This window comes from Heptranchias perlo, chromosome 14 (assembly GCF_035084215.1).
Source record: "Heptranchias perlo isolate sHepPer1 chromosome 14, sHepPer1.hap1, whole genome shotgun sequence".
Classification (NCBI taxonomy): Eukaryota; Metazoa; Chordata; class Chondrichthyes; order Hexanchiformes; family Hexanchidae; genus Heptranchias; species Heptranchias perlo.
Window position 1 is genome coordinate 7,497,704 of NC_090338.1, and position 19,386 is coordinate 7,517,089.

At 45.5% G+C, this 19,386-nt stretch overlaps 2 protein-coding genes across 3 annotated transcripts in view; one reads left to right on the forward strand and one right to left on the reverse strand.

Moving 5' to 3' along the window:
- Positions 1-330: 330 nt before the first annotated feature.
- LOC137332634 (uncharacterized) lies at positions 331-10,159 on the reverse strand. The gene is made up of 5 exons (XM_067996592.1): positions 9,932-10,159; positions 8,257-8,453; positions 6,352-6,436; positions 1,790-2,001; positions 331-433 (listed from the first exon to the last, which is right to left on the reverse strand). The coding sequence occupies exons 1-5, from the start codon at positions 10,157-10,159 to the stop codon at positions 331-333; spliced, it is 825 nt and encodes a 274-aa protein (XP_067852693.1).
- A 7,800-nt stretch (positions 10,160-17,959) lies between these two features.
- hars (histidyl-tRNA synthetase) overlaps positions 17,960-19,386 on the forward strand; it is a 39,365-nt gene continuing 37,938 nt past the window's right edge. Inside the window, exon 1 of one of the 2 annotated variants that reach the window (XM_067996008.1) lies at positions 17,960-18,138. In XM_067996008.1, the coding sequence (XP_067852109.1) occupies positions 18,049-18,138 (90 nt within the window). In that variant the 5' untranslated portion in view covers positions 17,960-18,048. The remainder of the gene's footprint in view (positions 18,139-19,386) is intronic. The other variant, XM_067996007.1, reaches the window with a different exon arrangement.

Here is a 19,386-nt window from a genome sequence, read left to right on the forward strand (position 1 = left end):
AGCAGAGGGAGCTGGGCTAATTGGACAGCTCTTTCAAAGAGCCGCACAGGCATGACGGGCCGAATGGCCTCTTTCTGTGCTGTAAAATTCTATTAGATTTTTGTGGCGCGTAGACGTGATTTAGTCGCATGGAATCAGTGAGCCCTCTTCGATGAAATGGAAAATTAACAAGTTATGAGTGCCCGAAACCAAAACGGAACAAACTAAAGGCAAAAAAAAACGTCAAACTTTATTTTTTAAAATGTACAGCAATCTTTTAAAACTTCTGGCGTAATGCAAACTTGTGCACAATAGAATCTTTCGTGAAATGTGTTTACAGAGAGCGCGTGGTCACAGAAAGAGATTCCTGGGTAAGACTTCGGGTTGAATATACTCTGCTAGCTGCTCCGGCCTCGTGACAAAAATTACTTTCTTGGCTGTGTTTTCATCCAGCCTGAAAGAGAGTGGGGTTCAAAAATGTTAATGTTCCAATACAGCTAAACACTAAGCAGTGCCCGTGGCTCAGTGGGTAGCTCTCTCGCCTCGGAGTCAGGAGGGCATGGGTTCAAGTCCGACTCCAGAGACTTGAGCACAAAATCCAGGCCGACACTCGCAGTGCAGTTACTGAGGGAGTGCTGCGCTGTCGGAGGTGCCGTCTTTCGGATGAGACGTTAAACTGAGGCCCTGTCTGCCCTCACAGGTAGGTGTAAAAGATTCCAGGGCACTTATCGCAGAAGGGTGGGGGAGTTCTCTGCTGCCCTTATCCTAATTCGCACCAAGTCCTGTTTGTCTATCACCCCTGTACTTGCTGACCTACATTGGCTCCTGATTTTAAAATGTTTATCCTTGTGTTCAAATCCCTCTATGGCCTTGGCTCTCCCTATCTCTGTAACCCCCTACAACCCTCTGGTCTCTTGTACATGCCCCACTTACTTCACCCCACCATTGGCAGCCATGCCTTCGGCTGTCTGGGCCCTAGGCTCTAGAATTCCCTTCCTAAACCTCTCCTCCTTTTAAGACGCTCCTTAAAACCTACATCTTTGACCAAGCTTTTAGACACTGTCCTAATATGACCTTATGTGGCTTGGTGTCAATTTTTGTCTGATTACGCTCCTGTGAAACACCTTGGGATGTTTTACTACATTAAAGGTGCTATATAAATGCAGCTCTCACCTCTGAGTCAGAAGGATTCAAGCCCCACTCCAGAAAGTTGAGCACATAATCCAGGCTGACAGTCCAGTGCAGTCCTGAGGGAGTGCTGCACTGTCGGAGGTGCCGTCTTTTGGATGAGACGTTAAACCGAGGTCCCGTCTGCCCTCTCAGGTGGATGCAAATGATCCCATGGTACTATTCGAAGTTCTCCCCGGCGTCCTGGGCCAATATTTATCCCTCAAGCAACATCACTAAAACAGATGATCTGGTCATTTACCTAATTGCTGTTTGTGGGATCTTGCTCTGCGCAAATTAGCTGCCGGGTTTGCCTACATTACTACCGTGACTACACTTCAAAAGCACTTCATTGGCTGTAAAGCGCTTTGGGGCGTCCTTGGGTCGGTAAAGGCTCTATAGAAGATTTTTCTTCTTTACATAGAAAGGGGAACTTCTGGCCCCTGATTAGTCATTTATCAATTAAATTACATGCAAAAATTACTAACTTTTTTCTTCTCCTTGACTATGATTTTTATTGTTGCTGATCCACCTTTCCCTGGGTTGGGGTTCCACCCTAGTTACAGCAGGAGACGGTAAGATCCCATTCCCCCCTCGGAATTTCAGCCCCAAAGGTGGTTTTATTTAGAAAAATAAGACATACCAACTGCGTATAATCACCCAGCATCCGCTGAAAAGCACCGGAGGGTTAATGATGAGCCAAATGCCTAGTCGCTCTGGGTAATAATTGGAGAGCAACCAGATTAAATTCTTAACAAACTGGTAATCCATGCTATTCATCGAAAAGTCTTTCATGTCAAATACAATGCAGAAGTTATCACATATGTCATCATCGCACAGGTTGCCTGCTGATTCCTGCAGAGTACAGAACAAATTAAAAGACAGGCCGTTTAATGGATGAAGCTTTTGCTGCTGTTTGTTTGAACATAAGAAATAGGAGTAGGCCATTCGGCCCCTCGAGCCTGCTCCGCCATTCAATCAGATCGTGGCTGACCTCCGACCTCAACTCCACTTTCCTGCCTGATCCCCATATCCCTTGATTCCCCTAGAGTCCAAAAATCTGTCTAACTCAGCCTTGAATATATTCAACAACTCAGTATCCACAGTCCTCTGGGGTAGAGAATTCCAAAGATTCACCACCCTCTGAGTGAAGAAATTCCTCCTCATCTCAGTCTTAAATGGCCGACCCCTTATCCTGATACTATGCCCCCTAGTTCTAGACTCTCCAGCCATGGGAAACAACCTCTCAGCATCTACCCTGTCAAACCCCCTCAGAATCTTGTATGTTTCAATAAGATCACCTCTCATTCTTCTAAACTCCAGAGAGTATAGGCCCATTCTACTCACATTCAGACAGTGTATAAGAATCTTGTGCCAGCTATATCAGCAACTTTCCCCTCCCTCCGGGTTCATCCCCCTCCTTTCTCGAAGGCACAGGGTATAATTCCACATTAGCCTGTAACCCTCCACTACCTGATCCAAGTAGCTATTTTTCATGTGTGTGTGTGTGTCAGCAGGGGCTCAGTGGGCAGCACTCTCGCCTCTGAGTCAGGAGGTTGTGGGTTTCAGTCTCACTCCAGAGACTTGGGCACAAAATCCAGACTGATACTCCCAGTGCAGTACTGAGGGAGTGCTGCACTGTCGGAGGTGCTGTCTTTCGGATGCGATGTTAAACCGAGGCTCCATTTGCCCTCCCAGGTGGACGTAAAAGATCCCACGGCCACTATTTTGAAGAAGAGCAGCGGAGTTCTCCCCGGTGTCCTGGGGCCATTGTTTATCCGTCAACCAAGATCACTAAAAACAGATTATCTGGTCATTATCACTTTGCTGTTTGTGGGATCTTGCTGTGCGCACATTGGCTGCCGTGTTTACTACATTACAACAGTGACTACACTTCAAAAGTACTTCAATGGCTGTAAAGCGCTTTGGGATGTCCTGAGGTTGGGAAAGACACTATAGAAATGCAAATCTTTCTTTTTGGGAAGGATAGTCCACCAGAGTGGATGTTCCAGCTGATCCTGACCCTCATTCAACGTTCCGCACATACACACACACACACACACACACACACACACGCACACACACACACACACACACACACACTTCCAGTACAGTTCACCGGATAGCAGTCTGGAGTAGGAACCCTGGCAAATTACCACCATCTCTCCTCCAACCAATTGAAAATAAAGAACAGAAAATGCTGGAGAAGCTCAGCAAATGAGGCAGCGTCTGTGGAGAAAGAAACAGAGTTAACGTTTCAGGTCGAAGACCTTTCGTCAGAACTGGAAGATGTTAAAAGAATTTAAGTTTTTAAGCAAGTACAGAGCCAGGGTAAGGGGGGGTGGGAGAGAGGGGAGGGGAGGAAAGAACAAAAGGGAAGGTCTGTGATAGGGTGGAGGGCAGGAGTGATTAAATGACAAAAGGAATGGTGGTGCAAGGCAAGGAGGGTGGGAATGGGACAGTAAAGAAACAAAAAATTGGTCAGGAGCAGCTGTAAATGGCAACAGCAGAACCATTACCAGCACCTGCTGTCCGAGAAAATGGGAGCAGTGGTTATGATCTGAAGTTATTGAAATCAATGTTGAGTCTGCAGGATTGTAAAGTGCCTAAATGAAAGATGAGGTGCTGTTCCTCAAGCTTACGTTGAGTTTCATTGGAACAGTGTAAGAGGCCGAGGGCAGAGAGATCAGAGTGGGAGTGGGACGGGGAATTAAAATGGCAAGCGACCAGCAGGTCAGGGTCACACTTGCGGACAGAGCGGAGGTGTTCAGCAAAGTGATCACCCAATCTGCATTTGGTCTCCCCGACGTAGAGGAGACCCCATTGTGAGCAGCGAATACAGTATACTAAATTGAAAGAAGTACAAGTAAACAGCTGTTTCACCTGGAAGGAGTGTTTGGGGCCCTGGATGGTGGGGAGGGAGGAAGTGACGGGGCAGGTGTTGCATCTCCTGCGCTCACACGGGAAAGTGCCGCGGGGAGGAGAGCGGGTCTTGGAGGTGACGGAAGAGTGGAGCAGGGTGTCGTGGAGGGAGCGGTCCCTTCAGAATGCTGAAAGGGGAAGATGTGTTTGGTGGTGGGATCGCGCTGGAGGTGGCAGAAATGGCGGAGGATGATACGTTGAATGTGGAGGCTGGTGGGGTGGAAGGTGAGGACAAGGGGATCCCTTATCATGGTTCTGAGGGGGAAGGGAAGCGGTGAGGGCAGAAGTGCGGTAAATAGTACCGATTCGGTCAACTACAGTGGAGGGAAATCCTCAGTTGAGGAAAATTCTACAATGGATACTTAATTGGTTGACTGATAGAACCCAGAGGGTGGTGGTACAGGGATTTTCATCAGCCTGGGAGAATGTTACCAGTGGGGACCCACAGGGTCTGTTTTGGGACCTCTTTTGTTTAATATCTTCACAAATGATCTGGAGCTAGGAATGGCTAAATTTGCAGATGATACAAAGCGAAGGAAGGTGGTAGACACCAAAGCTGAACAGGATAAGCTACAGGAGGATTTGAATATACTTGAAAGTTGGGCAGACAGGTGGCAGATGAACTTCATTGTAGAGAAATGCAAAGTGCTTCTTACGGGAACTGAAAATCCAGGAAGGGACTTGCACTTAAATAGATGGAAAATCATGTGCATGGAAAATGAGAGTGATCTGGGGGACCTGAGTGACAATCAACTGAAGCTATCGCAACAATGCTTGGTGGCAGTGAGTAAAGAAAATCAGATGTTGGGTTGCATTGAAAGGTCAATATTTAGCCGAAAATAGTGAGGTAATCCTGCCACTTTGTAAATCATTGGTGTGACCGCACTTAGAATAGTGTGTACAGTTCTGGTCTCCACAGTACAAGAAGGATATTGAAAGTTATAGAAAGGATACAGAAGAGAGCAACCAGAATGATGGAGGGATTGGATTATGAGGAGCGATTACGTAAACTGGAAAAGAGAAGATTAAGAGGTTATATGATTGCTGTTGTTAGAATTCTAAAGGGACTAGATAACGTAGACCATGATAAGCTGTTTCACCTTGTCCAGAACAGTAGAACCAGGAGGACACGGCCTGCGCTCGAAGGGGAGTAAATTCAAAACTAATCTGCATAAAAAATTATTTCACTGAGCGGGTGGTCAATCTATGGAACAAGCTCCCTCGGGAGACGGTGGAAGCAGATGGTATTGATTCATTCAATTGAAAATTAGATAGATTTCTTTCAGAAAATAATATTTTGGGATACAGTACGTGAGTAATTTGAGACGTGACATGTGGTGCGTGTAACGGGCTTGGGAGGAACTGGTAACTTTGGACCTATGGTTCCCAAAGCTCTCCACCGCTGGGATTTTTCCTCACCTCATGTCAGGGTCTGTTGGAGACTCGTTGATGGAGATTGATTACCACGATTAGTCAACAACTCCATTATCATTGTATCATGGGACTACCGGGATGGTAGAAGGTGAACTAGATGGACCGTGGGGGTCTTTTTTCGTCTAGCAATTTCCATCGCCATCTAATGCCGTTCTGGCTGAGATCAGCTTACTCAACACAGACTGGAGATTAAACCTGGCAACTCCCTGTACACTGGGTAAACTCACAGGTTATAGTGTCGACTCGGGCGGAAGTGCAAAGTGGGCGATAGTGAATCGCCAACCCGTTTTGTACTCCGCCCTGTGGGAAAGAAAATCAGGCGGGGTGTAAGCGGGGCAGCCGATTCGCTGGCCGCCCATGTTCTAAACTGGATAGCCCGGTGGTGAAGGATCAAATACTGGAGCCCGGTCTTCAGTTGCTTCCAAGCCTCTATTCTCAGAGCACCACATCACACCCACACCGCACCTGAGATCAGCTCTCTTATAAATGGATTCAAGAGAGTTCCCAATTGATAAACGCCACCTGAAAACAATTAACATTAATTAATATAAATCACATGGATACAATTAACAGCACAAAACTAATTTATACCCCACAGAGTCATGGCGAAAGCTGAAGGAGATTAGGAATATTAATTTAGTGATATTTTAAATACCGTTCAGATTCTCTATTTTCAACATTCAAATTGGATAGATTTCTTTCAGTAAATAATATTTTGGGATATAGTACGTGAGTAATTTGAGACATGATGTGGTAAGTGTAATGGGCTTGGGATAAAGCAATGGATCCTTATTAAACTATAATGTTTGATACTTCTATAAAGTTTGCTGATATGCGTGCTGAACTCACCAGAAGATATACAATGAATTTCATAAGGCTTTGCAGGTTCCGGTCCTTTGAATGATGGAGTTTGGCTGTTACCAGTAGGATGGGCCTGAGGGAACAAAATCATAACCTTAGGTCCCGTGAGCATCCGATCTTATGGGTTCCAGCCGGCAGTTGCAGCAACTCATTAATAGACTTCCAGCAGGTCCAAGGAAATTTCAGGCACCAAGGGCTGCCCATTTTAAAAGCAATCAGTGCATACGCTGCCTTTCAGTTCTGCTACTGTGCTCACTTCTGCAATTTTTCTTTTATTCGTTCATGGGATGTGGGCGTCGCTGGCGAGGCCAGCATTTATTGCCCATCCCTAAAGCCCTTGAGAAGGCGGTAGCGAGCCGCCTTCTTGAACCGCTGCAGTCCGTGTGGTGAAGGTTCTCCCACAATGCTGTTGGGAAGGGAGTTCCAGGATTTTGACCCAGTGACGATGAAGGAACGGCGATTTATTTCCAAGTCGGGATGGTGCGTGACTTGGAGGGGAACGTGCAGGTGGTGTTGTTCCCATGTGCCTGCTGCCCTTGTCCTTCTAGGTGGTAGAGGTCGCGGGTTTGGGAAGTGCTGTCGAAGAAGCCTTGGCGAGATGCTGCAGTGCATCCTGTGGATGGTACACACTGCAGCCACGGTGCGCCGGTGGTGAAGGGAGTGAATGTTTAGGGTGGTGGATGGGGTGCCAATCAAGCGGGCTGCTTTGTCCTGGATGGTGTCGAGCTTCTTGAGTGTTGTTGGATTGCAAGGTGTTTCAGGATGAGGAAGGCCATACGGCGTATCCATCCATAAGACCCTAAAGTCCCCCCAGTGCAGATCCAACGAGTTCTTGGCCAATATTTATCCCTCAAGCAACATCACTAAAAAAAATTACCTGGTCCTTTATCTCATTGCTGTTTGTGGGATCTTGTTGTGTGCAAATTGGCTGTCCATGTTTCCTAGATTACAACAGTGACTACACTTCAAGAAGTACTTCATGAGCTGTGAAGAGTTTTGGGATGTCCTGAGGTCATGGAAGGCGCTGTATAAATGAAAGTTCTTTTCCTTAATGAATGCAGGATTTTGCCTCCACTACTCTATCTGGGAGTCCATTCTGTGACTAGATCACTCTTTGTGTGAAGAATAACCTCCTGATATCAATCCAACATTTCCATTTTACTACTTTGAATCTGGGTCCTCTTGTCCCACTCTCACAATATAGTTTGAAGTAATTTTTCAAATTTCCCTTTTTCATAACGTTTACTATCGTATGTACCTTTACAACATTAACTCTCAGAAGCCTTCTTTCAAGGCTGTATAGCTCAGGTTTCACTAGGCTTTTCTCTCAATTCAGATCTCTAACACTAGGAGTGACCTTTGTGGCTCTTCACTGTATTGCCTCCAGTACGTCTTTTGAAGGAGACGTTAAACCGAGGCCCTGTCTGTCCTCTCAGATGAACGTAAAAGATCCCATGGCACTATTTCAAAGAAGAGCATTGGAGTTCTCCCCCGGTGCCCTGGCCAATATTCATCCCTCAACCGACATCACTAAGACAGATTATCTGATCATTATCACATTGCTGTTTGTGGGAGCTTGCTGTGCGCAAATTGGCCGCTGCATTTCCTAAATTATAACAGCGACTACACTTCAATAGTGCTTCATTGGCTGTAAAGCGCTTTGGTCGTGAAAGGCACGACAGAAATGGGAGTTCTTTCTTTTACTTAAATGCCTCCCCTGTGTCTTGGACATGTCGCAGTACTTTAGTATACAATGCAATCTAAGAGCAGAGGACACAGGAAAGGTCACTCATCTTCACTCTTGTGAATGATGGCTTTTTTTTAAATAGATGTATTTTCCTCCCCTTGTTTTTTAATTAAAGAACCTGGTTAGTAAAGTGTGGGGATACCTGCCTGCCAACATTGTCTTTGTGCTCCAGCAACATCGCTTTTCCACTTCTCAGTTCATTTTTGATATCCGAGTCCTCAACTGTAATCGAGTCAACACCAAACTCCTTCCTCCATTTCAAATAACGGAGGATCGCGTTGAAGGCCTGGTCGACTGACCTGAAAGCTCGCAGGAACCTTGCAAATGCCTTGTCATTCAGATCCTGCAAAAGCATCAATTAACGCTCATGACATTTTGCTCTGATTCGTTCTTTGATGCAGTTCATTTTTTTTCCTCCCCATCTGAACTCTTTTTGAGCGACAGTTCCAAGGACTCTGGCCTTCTCCATGAGTGAGTCTAGGCTGTGAGCACCAGTCGGCTTTTTAACCCCCGGGGAAGGATCACATACTAGCCTGATCCTGTACACGCCCGTACATTTCGAGTATTGGTCGCAGGCTAGTGTTTCTGTCAGCCGTGGCTCAGTTGGCAGCACTCATGCTTCACAGCCAGAAGGTTGTGAGTTCAAGTCCCACTCCAGAGACCTGAGCACATAATCTAGAGCTGACACTCCCAGTGCCAGTACTGAGGGAGTGCTGCACTGTTGGAGGCGCTGTCTTTTGGATGAGATTTTAAACCAAGACTTAAAAGATCCCACGGCACTATTTGAAGAAGAGCAGGAGGAGTTCTCCCTGTTGTCCTGGCCAATATTTATCCCTCTACCAACATCCAAAACAGATTATCTGGTCATTTATTTTATTGCTGTTTGTGGGATCTTGCTATGCACAAATTGGCTGCCGCGTTTCCTACAGTAACTACGCTTCACAAGTACTTCATTGGCTGTACTTTGGGACGTCCTGAGATCGTTAAAGGCGCTATATAAATGCAAGATCTTTCTTTCTTTAAATCCATTGGACTCCATGCGTAACACACCTCCCAGTGCACTGTCTAGCTCCGTCCACATCACACCACATTTAGTCCCAATAGGCCTGCACCTAGTCTTCACACAAGGTATCTTCAAAGGGAGATTTTGATGTTGTAATTTACGAACCTAATCCCTACCTTTGGAAAAGTTCTGCACAGATCCTGAAAAGGAAAATAAACAAAATATAAAAATTGTGATTATTTTTGGTAATTAATATCATTACTCGGAGATGGGTGAAACAATCATACCTTTGCTTTCTCTCCGAGCAGGACTTTATTCTCCTCTGAGTCTGATACAGTTGGACAAGCCCTTTCTTCACTCATGAGGTTTTCATTTTCCCTAATAAAATTTTAAGACATTTAAAAATTAAAATGATATATGTGCAGTGGATATACAATAGGGTATAGTGAGGTACAAGTTTTATTCCGCAAATTTTACATTTATTCCATCCAAAACTCAAGTTCCTTTGGGAATTATCCTCCAGCTCTCTTTGACAGGATACATGGAACCCCTCTTTGTAATGAACCAATAAATCCATTCAAGCCCACATGGATCACACCGCTCCTCCAATTCTATCTGGTACGCCCTCTGCTGATTTTTGAACGCTGGGTGCCGGGGCCAAATAGCGGTCTGTATCCAGACTCAACTATTCCAATGATCAGCTGGCTGGCCTTCCATCTTCCACCCTCCATTATCTTAAGTTCATCCAAATTCTTGCTGCCCGTATCCTAACTTGCACCGTTCCGTTCACCCATCACTCCCTTTGCTCGCTGACCTACATTGGCTCCCAGTCCGGCAATGCCCTCGATTTTAAAATCCTCATCCTCTTGTTCAAATGCCTCCGTGGTCTCGCCACTCCCTAGCTCTGTAACCTCTGACCGAGAGTCCCGAAGGCTGTGGTGCCTGTCCACTGCCAGGGTTAAGGCCATCTCCTCGCGGCTGGAAAAGAACTTGGTGCATAAGGGGTAGGATCCAGTCATCATGATCCGCGTAGGAGCCAACAACATAGGTAGAACTAGGAATGAGGGTCTGCTGAGACAGTTTGAGGAGATAAGGTCTAAATTAATAAGTAGAACCTCAAAGGTAATAATCTCTGGATTACTATCTGAGCCACGTGCAAATCGGCATAGGGACAAACAGATCAGTGAGTTAAATGTGTGGCTCAAAGAGTGGTGTGGGAGACAGGGGTTTCGATTAATTGGGCACTGGCCCAGTACTGGGGAAAGAGGGAGCTGTTCTGACAGGATGGGCTCCACTTAAACCGGGCTGGGACCAGCGTCCTGGCGAATCGAATAACTAGGGCTGTAAATAGGGCTTTAAACTAAAAAGGGAGGGGGGAGGGGGGAGGGGGTCAGGTGAGAGGAAATTTAGAAATCTAATGAGAAAAGTTAAGACAATAGCGCAGTGTAGTGACTTGGGTAAAGATAAGCAGAGTGTGGCAGGAAGGGACAGAGAGTTTACCAATAATAGTGCATCAACAACTAAGGTCAAAGCAGGAAAAAATAGTAAAAGTCAAAATTAAAGGCTCTTTATCTGAATGCACGGACATTCATAACAAGATAGATGAATTAATTACACAAATAGCCATTTGTGCAATAGCCATTACAGAGACAAGGTTGCAAAATGACCAAGGTCGGGAACTAAATATTTCAGGGTGCATGACATTTAGAAAAGACAGGCGGAATGGAAAAGCAGGGGGTGTAGCCCTGATATTAAAGGATGGCATAAGGACAGTGGTGAGAAAGGATCTTTGCTCGGAAAATCAGGAAGTAGAATCAATATGGGTAGAAATTAGAAACAACAAGGGGCAGAAAATATTGGTGGGAGTAGTTCATAGGCCCTCTAATAGGTGCAATACAGCTGGACAGAGTATTAATCATGAAATAATGGGAGCTTGTAACAAAGGAAATGCAGTCATGAAGGGGGTCTTTAATCTGCATATAGACTGGGCAAATCAAATTGGCAAAGGTAGTTTGGAAGACTAGTTTATGGAATGTATTTGAGATGGTTTCCTACAGCAATATGTCATGGAACCAACCAAGGAACAGACTATTTTAGATCTTGTATTATGTAATATAGAAACATAGAAAATAGAAACATAGAAAATAGGAGCAGGAGTAGGCCATTCGGCCCATCGAGCCTGCTTCGCCATTCAATATGATCATGGCTGATCCTCTACCTCAATACCATATTCCCGCTCTCTCCCCATGCCCCGTGATGCCTTTTGTGTCTAGAAATCTATCTAACTCCTTCTTAAATATATTCAGTGACTTGGCCTCACAGCCTTCTGTAGTAGAGAATTCCACAGGTTCACCAACCTCTGAGTGAAGAAAGTTCTCCCCCTCTCAGTCCTAAATGTCCTATCCCGTATCCTGAGACTGTAATGAGATAGGGTTGATTAATAATCTCACAGTAAAAGAACATCTGGGGAAGAGTGATCATAATATGATAGAATTTCACATTGAGTTTGAAAGTAATGTACTTATGTCAGAAACTAGAATCTTAAACTTAAATAAAGCCAATTATATAGGCATGAGGGGCAGGTTGACAAAGGTAGATTGGGAAATTAAATTAAAGGGTTTGACAGTTGAAAAGCAATGGCAAACATTTAAAGAAATATTTCAATATTCTCAATAAGTATATATTCCATTGAGAAATAAAAACTCCACGGGAAAAGTGATCCACCCGTGGCTAACCAAAGAAGTTAAGGATAGTATTAGATTGAAAGGAAAGACGTAGAATGTTACCAAGAAGAGTAATAAGCCTGGGGATTGGGAGAGTTTTAGAAACCAACAAAGGACAACCAAAAAATTGATAAAACGGGAGAAAATAGAATATGAAAGTAAACTAGCAAGAGATATAAAAATAGATTTTAAGAGCTTCTACAAGTATGTAAAAAGGAAGAGAGTAGCAAAAGTAAACGTTGGTCCCTTTGAGGCTGAGACAGGAGAAATTATAACGGGGAATCAGAAAATGGGAGATGTGTTAAACAAACATTTTATATCTGTCTTCACAGTAGAAGACACAAAAAGCATACCAGAAATAATGGGGAACCAAGGGGTAAATGAGAGTGAGGAACTTAAAACAATTGGTATCAGTAGAGAAAAAGTACCGGACAAACTAATGGGACTAAAAGCCGACAAATCCCCGGACCTGATGGCCTACATCCTAGGATTCTAAAAGAGGTGGCTGCAGAGATAGAGGATGCATTGGTTGTGATCTTTCAAAATTCTCTTGATTCAGGAAAGGTCCTAGTGGACTGGAAGGTAGCAAATATTAACTTGCTATTCAAGAAGGGAGGGAGAGAGAAAACCGGGAACGACAGGCCAGTTAGTCTGACATCAGTCATCAGGAAAATGCTGGAATACATTAACAAGGAAATGGTAACAGGGCATTAGAAATCATAATATGATTAGGCAGAGTCAATACTGTTTTATAAGAGGGAAATTGTATTTGACAAATTTATTAGAGTTTTTTGAGGATGTAACTAGCAAGGTAAATAAAGGGGAACCAGTGGATGTAGTATATTTGGATTTTCACAAGGTATTCGATAAGGTGCCACATAAAAGGTTGTTACACAAGGCGCGGGCTCATGGGGTTGGGGGTATATTAGCATGGATAGAGGATTGGTTAATGGACAGAAAATAGAGAGGAGGAATATACGGGTCATTCTCGGGTTGGCAGGCTGTAACTAGTGGGGAATCAAGGATCGGTGCTTGGGCCTCAGCAATTTACAATCTATATTAATGACTTAGATGAAGGGACCGAGTGTAATGTATCCAAGTTTGCTGACAATACAAAGCTAGGTGGGAAAGTAAGCTGTGAGGAGGACACAAAGAGTCTGCAAAGGGATATAGACAGGTTAAGTGAGTGGGCAAGAAGTTGGCAGATAATGTGGGGAAATGTGAGGTTATTCACTTTGGTAGGAAGAATAGAAAAACAGAATATTTTTTAAATGGTGAAAAGCTATTAAATGTTGGTGATCAGAGAGATTTGGGTGTCCTAATACAAGAAACACAACATTTAGCATGCAGGTACAGCAAGCAATTAGGAAAGCAAATGGCATGTTGGCCTTTATTGCAATAGGGTTGGAGTACAAGAGAAAGGAAGTCTTATTATAGTTGTACAGGACTTTAGTGAGACCTCACCTGGAGTACTGTGTACAGTTTTGGCCTCCTTATCTAAAGAAGGATATACTTGCCTTGGAGGCAGTGCAACAAAGGTTCACGAGATTAATTTGTGGGATGAGAGAGTTGTCCAACAAAGAGAGGTTAATTGGAATGGGCCTATACTCTCTGGAGTTTAGAAGAATGAGAGGTGATCTCATTGAAACATATAAGATTATGAGGGGGCTTAACAGGGTAGATGCTGAGAGATTGTTTCCCCTGGCTGGAGAGTCTAGAACTAGGGGGCGTAGTCGCAGGATAAGGGGTCAGCATTCTGGACTGAGATGAGGAGGACTTTCTTTTCTCAGAGGGTTGTGAATCTTTGGAATTCTCTACCCCAGAGGGCTGTGGATGCTGAGTCACTGAATATATTCAAGGCTGAAATAGATTGATTTCTAGACTCTAGGGGAATCAAGGGATATGGGGATCAGGCGGGAAAGTGGAGTTGATGTTGAAGATTAGCCATGGTCTGATTGAATGGCGGAGCAGGCTCGAGGGGCCTGTATGGCCTACTCCTGCTCCTATTTCTTATGTTCACCTCCTCCAGCCCTACAACCCTCCAAGAGTTCTGCTTTTTTCCAACTCTGGCCTCTTGTACGTCCCTCACTTCTTTCGCTCCACCATTGGCAGCCGTGCCTTCAATCATATAGGCCCTAAGCTCTGGAATTCCCCAGCTAAACCTCGCCGTTTCTCTCTCTCTCTCTCTCTCCCCTCTTTTAAGACCCTCCTTAAAACCTACCTCTGACCAAGTGTTTGGTCGCCTGTCCTAATGTCTCCTTCTTTGGCTCAGTGTCAATTTTTGCCTGATTGCTCTCCTGTGAAGCGCTTTGGGGACGTTTTACTATGTAAAGGTGCTGTGTAAATGCAAGTTGTTGTTCAAAAAAAAGACATAAGGAAGCAGACATCGAGCCGTAGGGGTGAGATTAGAAAAGACGACCAAGAGCTTGGTCAAACAGATGGGTTTTTAAGAAGGTCTTTAAGGACGGAGAGGGAAAATTTAGGGAAGGAGTTCCTGCAAGTAGGATAAAGTACCTGAAGGCTCTGCAACCAATGGTGGGATAAAGGGAGCAGGGAGATACACAGAAAGCTAATCAGAAGAAGAGCATTTGGGAGTGGGTACCGGGCCAGGTGATGCGTAATGTCAAAGGATTAAATTATGAAGAAAGACTGGGAAATGTGTTAAAAGTATAGATAGAACTTGCACTTATATTGCAAACTGGTTGCCACCTTCAACTGCATAACAATGGATGCATTTTACTGTATATGAGTTACTTTGAGATGTTTTCTAGAGCCTAGATTATGTGGCCAAGTCCTGGAATGGGGCTTGAACCCACAATATTCTGACTTAGAGGTGAGAGTGCTACTAAAAAAAATAAAAGAACTCGTATTTCTACAGCGTCTTTCACAACCTCAGGATGTCCAAAAGCACTTTACAGCCAGTGAAGTACTTTTAAAATGTAGTCACTGTTGTAATGTAGGAAACGGGGCAGCCAATTTGCGCACAGCAAGATCCCACAAACAGCAAAGTGATATTAACCAGATAATCTATTTCAGTTATGTTAGTTGAAGGATAAATATTGGCCATGACACTTTGCACTTCTTCGGATAGTGCCATGTGCAGACGGGGCCACGGTTTAACGTCTCAGCTAGAAGGCAGCATCTCCCTCAGTACTGCACTGGAGTGTCAGCTTAGATTATATGCCCAAGTCTCTGGAGTGGGACTTGAACCCACGTCTTGCTGACTCAGAAGTAAGAGTGCTACCCCTGAGCCATGACACTTGTTACATAACAGGGATAAATATTAAGCGGTATAGGACAGTTAAATCCAGAGCACTACTTCAAGTAAAGCCATGACAATAGAACAAGGACCCACAAGCTCAAACTGGTGACAGAAAAATTTAGGACCAGAGAACGCAAGTTCAAATCACACCATGCCAGTTTGAGAATCTGCATTCAGTTTAAAAAATCTGGAATAAAAAGCTGGTATCAGTAAAAGTGATCAGGAAGCTTTCAGATTGTCATAAAAATCCAACTGGTTCACTAATGTCCTTTAGGGAAGGAAACCTGCCGTCCTTACCCAGTCTGGGCCTATATGTGACTCCAGTCCCACACTAATGTAGTTGACTCTTAACTGCCCTCTGGAGTGGCCTAGCAAGCCACTCAGTTGTATCAAAAATTGGGCAACTAGGGAGGGGCAACAAATGCCGGCCTTCCCAGCAATGCCCACATCCTGAGAATGAATTGAAAAAACATAGGCTTATACAATAGGAAAATCTCTTCTTTTGCTATTATTCCCCAGATTTTTTCCATTGCTTCCCACGTCAGTTATTTCCTACTGTTAACATCCTTCCCTAGTGGTATGTATCTGTTCTGTACTCTGTGTACAATATCACTAAACATCACCCAGTTTTCTTGCATACTTCTCCTTGATTTTCACCCTGGCTAACCTGTGCTAAGAGCTCTATGTGAGCTGTTTGAATCCCAGCTTCAAACCACCTCACTCACCAATTACTTCCTTTTTCTCCCCCGGTGAGGGAATTTGGGTTTCTTTGGTTGATGTTGTGAATGGCCCACTCCTGTTCCTATGTTCAGGTCGCTTCCCTGTCTCAGCCTCACTCGTGGAGTTTCTGACGCTGAAGTCAGGCACCTGGGTGGGCTGGCTGGCAAGGGCGGAAAAATGTCACTGTTGTAATGTAGGAAACGCAGCAGCCAATTTGCACACAGCAAGCTCCCACACACCAATGTGTTAATCTGTTTCAGATGTTGTGTGGGGGACAAATATTGGCCAGGACAATGAGTGAATGCAGTACTAAGTTTATTTTTACATTTCAAAATCCAACAGCACTGGGACTAGAATATGTGCTGCTGCAATTGTAGATCAAACACTCCAGCTTATACAGTCCATTCCTGATAATTCAAAGTTAATTTGTGCTAAAAGTTTAATTATCCAATAATATGAATTAAGCATTGGAGATGGCACAGCAAAGTGGGAGTTTAGTGCTTAACAAACTGAATTAAGCAACTTTGAATTAATAGACTCTATATGAACTAGCATCTTTATATGCTCATAATCATGTACCCATTTCAGATACTTTGAGGTGAGTCTGTGGAATAAATAGCGCCTTGGAGAGGGTGCAGAGGAGATTTACTAGACTGGGACCAGGGATGAAGGACTTCAGTTATGTGGAGAGACTGGAGAAGCTGGGGTTGTTCTCCTTGGAGCAGAGAAGGTTAAGGGGAGATTTAATAGAGGTTTTCAAAATTATGAGAGGTTTTGATAGAGTCGATGGAGAGAAACTGTTTCCACTGGCAGGAGGGTCGGTAACCAGAGGACACGGATTGAAGATAATCGGCAAAAGGGCCAGAGGGGAGATGAGGAGACTTTTTTTTTTATACAGCAACTTGTTATGATCTGGAATGCACTGCCAGAAAGGGCGGTGGAAGCAGATTCAATGGTAACTTTCAAAAGGGAATTGCGATTCTATACAAGGCTACGGACCAAGTGCTGGAAAGTGGGATTAGGCTGGGTGGTTCATTTTCGGCCGGCGCAGGCACGACGGGCCAAATGGCCTCCTTCTGTGCCGTAAACTTTCCATGATTCACAGTATTGCTGTGACAAACTTGGGGCTTTTTTTTTTATGTGGTTCGAGCGGTCTTTTCCCAGCTCTCACTCAGGGTTTAGTTGGATTAGGTTGCTACTGCATACAATACCCTATTGGCTACCTTGCCGAAGATGCCATTCTATTCTGACCCCGGTGGTTTCTTGAAGTCATTTTATCCCCAGTATCTGACTGGTGGGAAGTTTGACTTTGATCAGAAACTTGCACCGAATCAGTCTCATTGTGTCGTCAGTCGCTCCTCGGTGCTCACAATGGAACAATGCAACGGCAACATTCCCAGAACATCAGCGCAGCGCTGGGAATGCGGGCATCGCATCTTCAACTTAAACTGCAACCCAGTCAATGCAGAGTTAAATCGGTAAACGCATTCTGAACGGTCGCAATATTACCGCCTGTATTAAATAAACCCGGCGCGTTTTTGTTTTGGCGAACGTTTATTTTTCTTAAATAGCAAAAAAAAAACGAGAACCATTGCTGCAAAAATAAAATTGGACATGGGAAGACTTTGCAACTTTTAAATAGAGTAAATGCACCAAAAATGGACCTCCCCTCCCCCCCGGGTCATTGCTGGGTTTGCGTTGCCGCTTTACATTGCAGCACCGACTTTAACCACCGACCCCGGGCAATCGAGGCCGAGCTTCCCGAACAGGGGAACCTAAACGTGGGCGGGGCCTCTGTGATAGACATGCACACGTGGTACAAAAGGGGGCGGGGCTTCAGGCCTGAGGTGGGCCGTTCTTCGGCGGACTCGAGCGTAGGGCGGGGCTTCGGTGACGGGCATGGGCGGGGCTTCGATGACAGACGCGAGCGTAGAGGCGGGACCTCGACGACCCCACGCCCCCCGCCCCGGCTCCTACATGGGGGGGGCGTGGCTTCGGTGACAGGCGTGGGCGGGGCCTCGCTGATGGACGCGAGTGCGGGCGGGGATTCGACGAACTGAGTGGGCGGGGCTTCTGCGACCCCCCCCCCCCCCCACTGGGTGGGCGAGGCCACGGTGACAGACGCGAGCGCGGGCGGGGTTTCTGTGACCGACGCGAGCGCGGGCGGGGATTGTGTGAGAAGCCGGGCGCGAGCCGGCAAACGGTCGCTTTCCCTTTTCGGCTTGCGGCCATGGCGGACCGAGCGCGGCTGGAGATTGCGGTGAGGGAGCAAGGAGAGCGGGTGCGCAAACTGAAGGCGGAGAAAGCCCCTCAGGACCAGGTCGGTGACACGATTACAGGAGAATGGGGACGGGGACGGGGGCGGGGGTGGGGGTGGGGAAAACAATCAGCTCCTGTGAAGCCGCGGGCTGGAGTGGCTGCAGCCGCCGGGAATCGTGGCTTCAGCACAGCCGAGGGAGCGGCCGTGGATGGAGGCCTTCTCTGGAGAGGCACCGTGGCGAACCAGTTGTAAGGTGTGGGGATAGTGAGCTGCTGCCCGGCGCTAGGCCGAAGGGAAGGTTTGATCCCCGGCCTGTGTTGAGGTCGCAGGTCTCGGCTGGGCGCCTCCGGGTCAGGAAGCGGAGACTGTTCCCACTCCTGATCACCAACCAGCCACTCCTGCTGGCAAGTGTGAGGACCAGGCTTCGCTGTGATTTTCCCCCCATGGTGGAGAAACCCACCCCGCCATGGAGGTGTAGCTCACTGTCTAGGCTCACGCATCATCAATGGCCATTTGGATAAGATGCAGGATGCCTGCCTGTGTCCATGAAGCTCTTAACGATCGATGGGAATCCTAGAGCAAGTGCCCGTAATGTCCTGGAAGCAAAATACTGCGGATGCGGGCAATCTGAAATAAAAACAGAAAATGCTCAGCAAGTCAGGCAGCGTCTGTGGGGAAAGAAACAGAGTTCATCGAAGATTTGACCTGAAACGTTAACTCTGTTTCTTGCCCCACAGATGCTGCCTGACTTGCTGAGTATTTCCAGCATTTTCTGTTTTTATTGCCCATGCTGTACCATCGTCAGTTGCAGCAAACATTGTTAATACAATGAATAAAATTATTTCACTAAATTCAATCTGAATGCACCTAATTAATGCAGTTGTATGTACAATTGACAGCTTCAAGTATAAGAATAATGACTCTACATTACTCTAAAGGAATTTGCATGTATTAGGGATTTGTATCGATTGGAGTTGTACTCCAAGTAGATTTCGCTCAGATTGGAGACAGTGAGATGACAGAAAGGAAGAGTCTCATAATGAGCAACGTGTAGCTGTAACTGGCATCGCAGAACCGCTTCCTGAAATTAAATTTAAAGTTACAGCATGCAAATGCAGCGTTAAACAACTTGCGTTTATAAAGCGCCTTTAACTTGGTAAAGTTTCACAGGAGTGTAATCAGACAAAAATTGACACCAAGCCACATAAGACATTAGAACAGGTGACCCAAAGTCAGAGAGGTAGGTTTTAAGGAGCGTCTTAAAGGAGGAGAGAGAGGTGGAGAGGTTTAAGGAAGGAATTTCAGAAC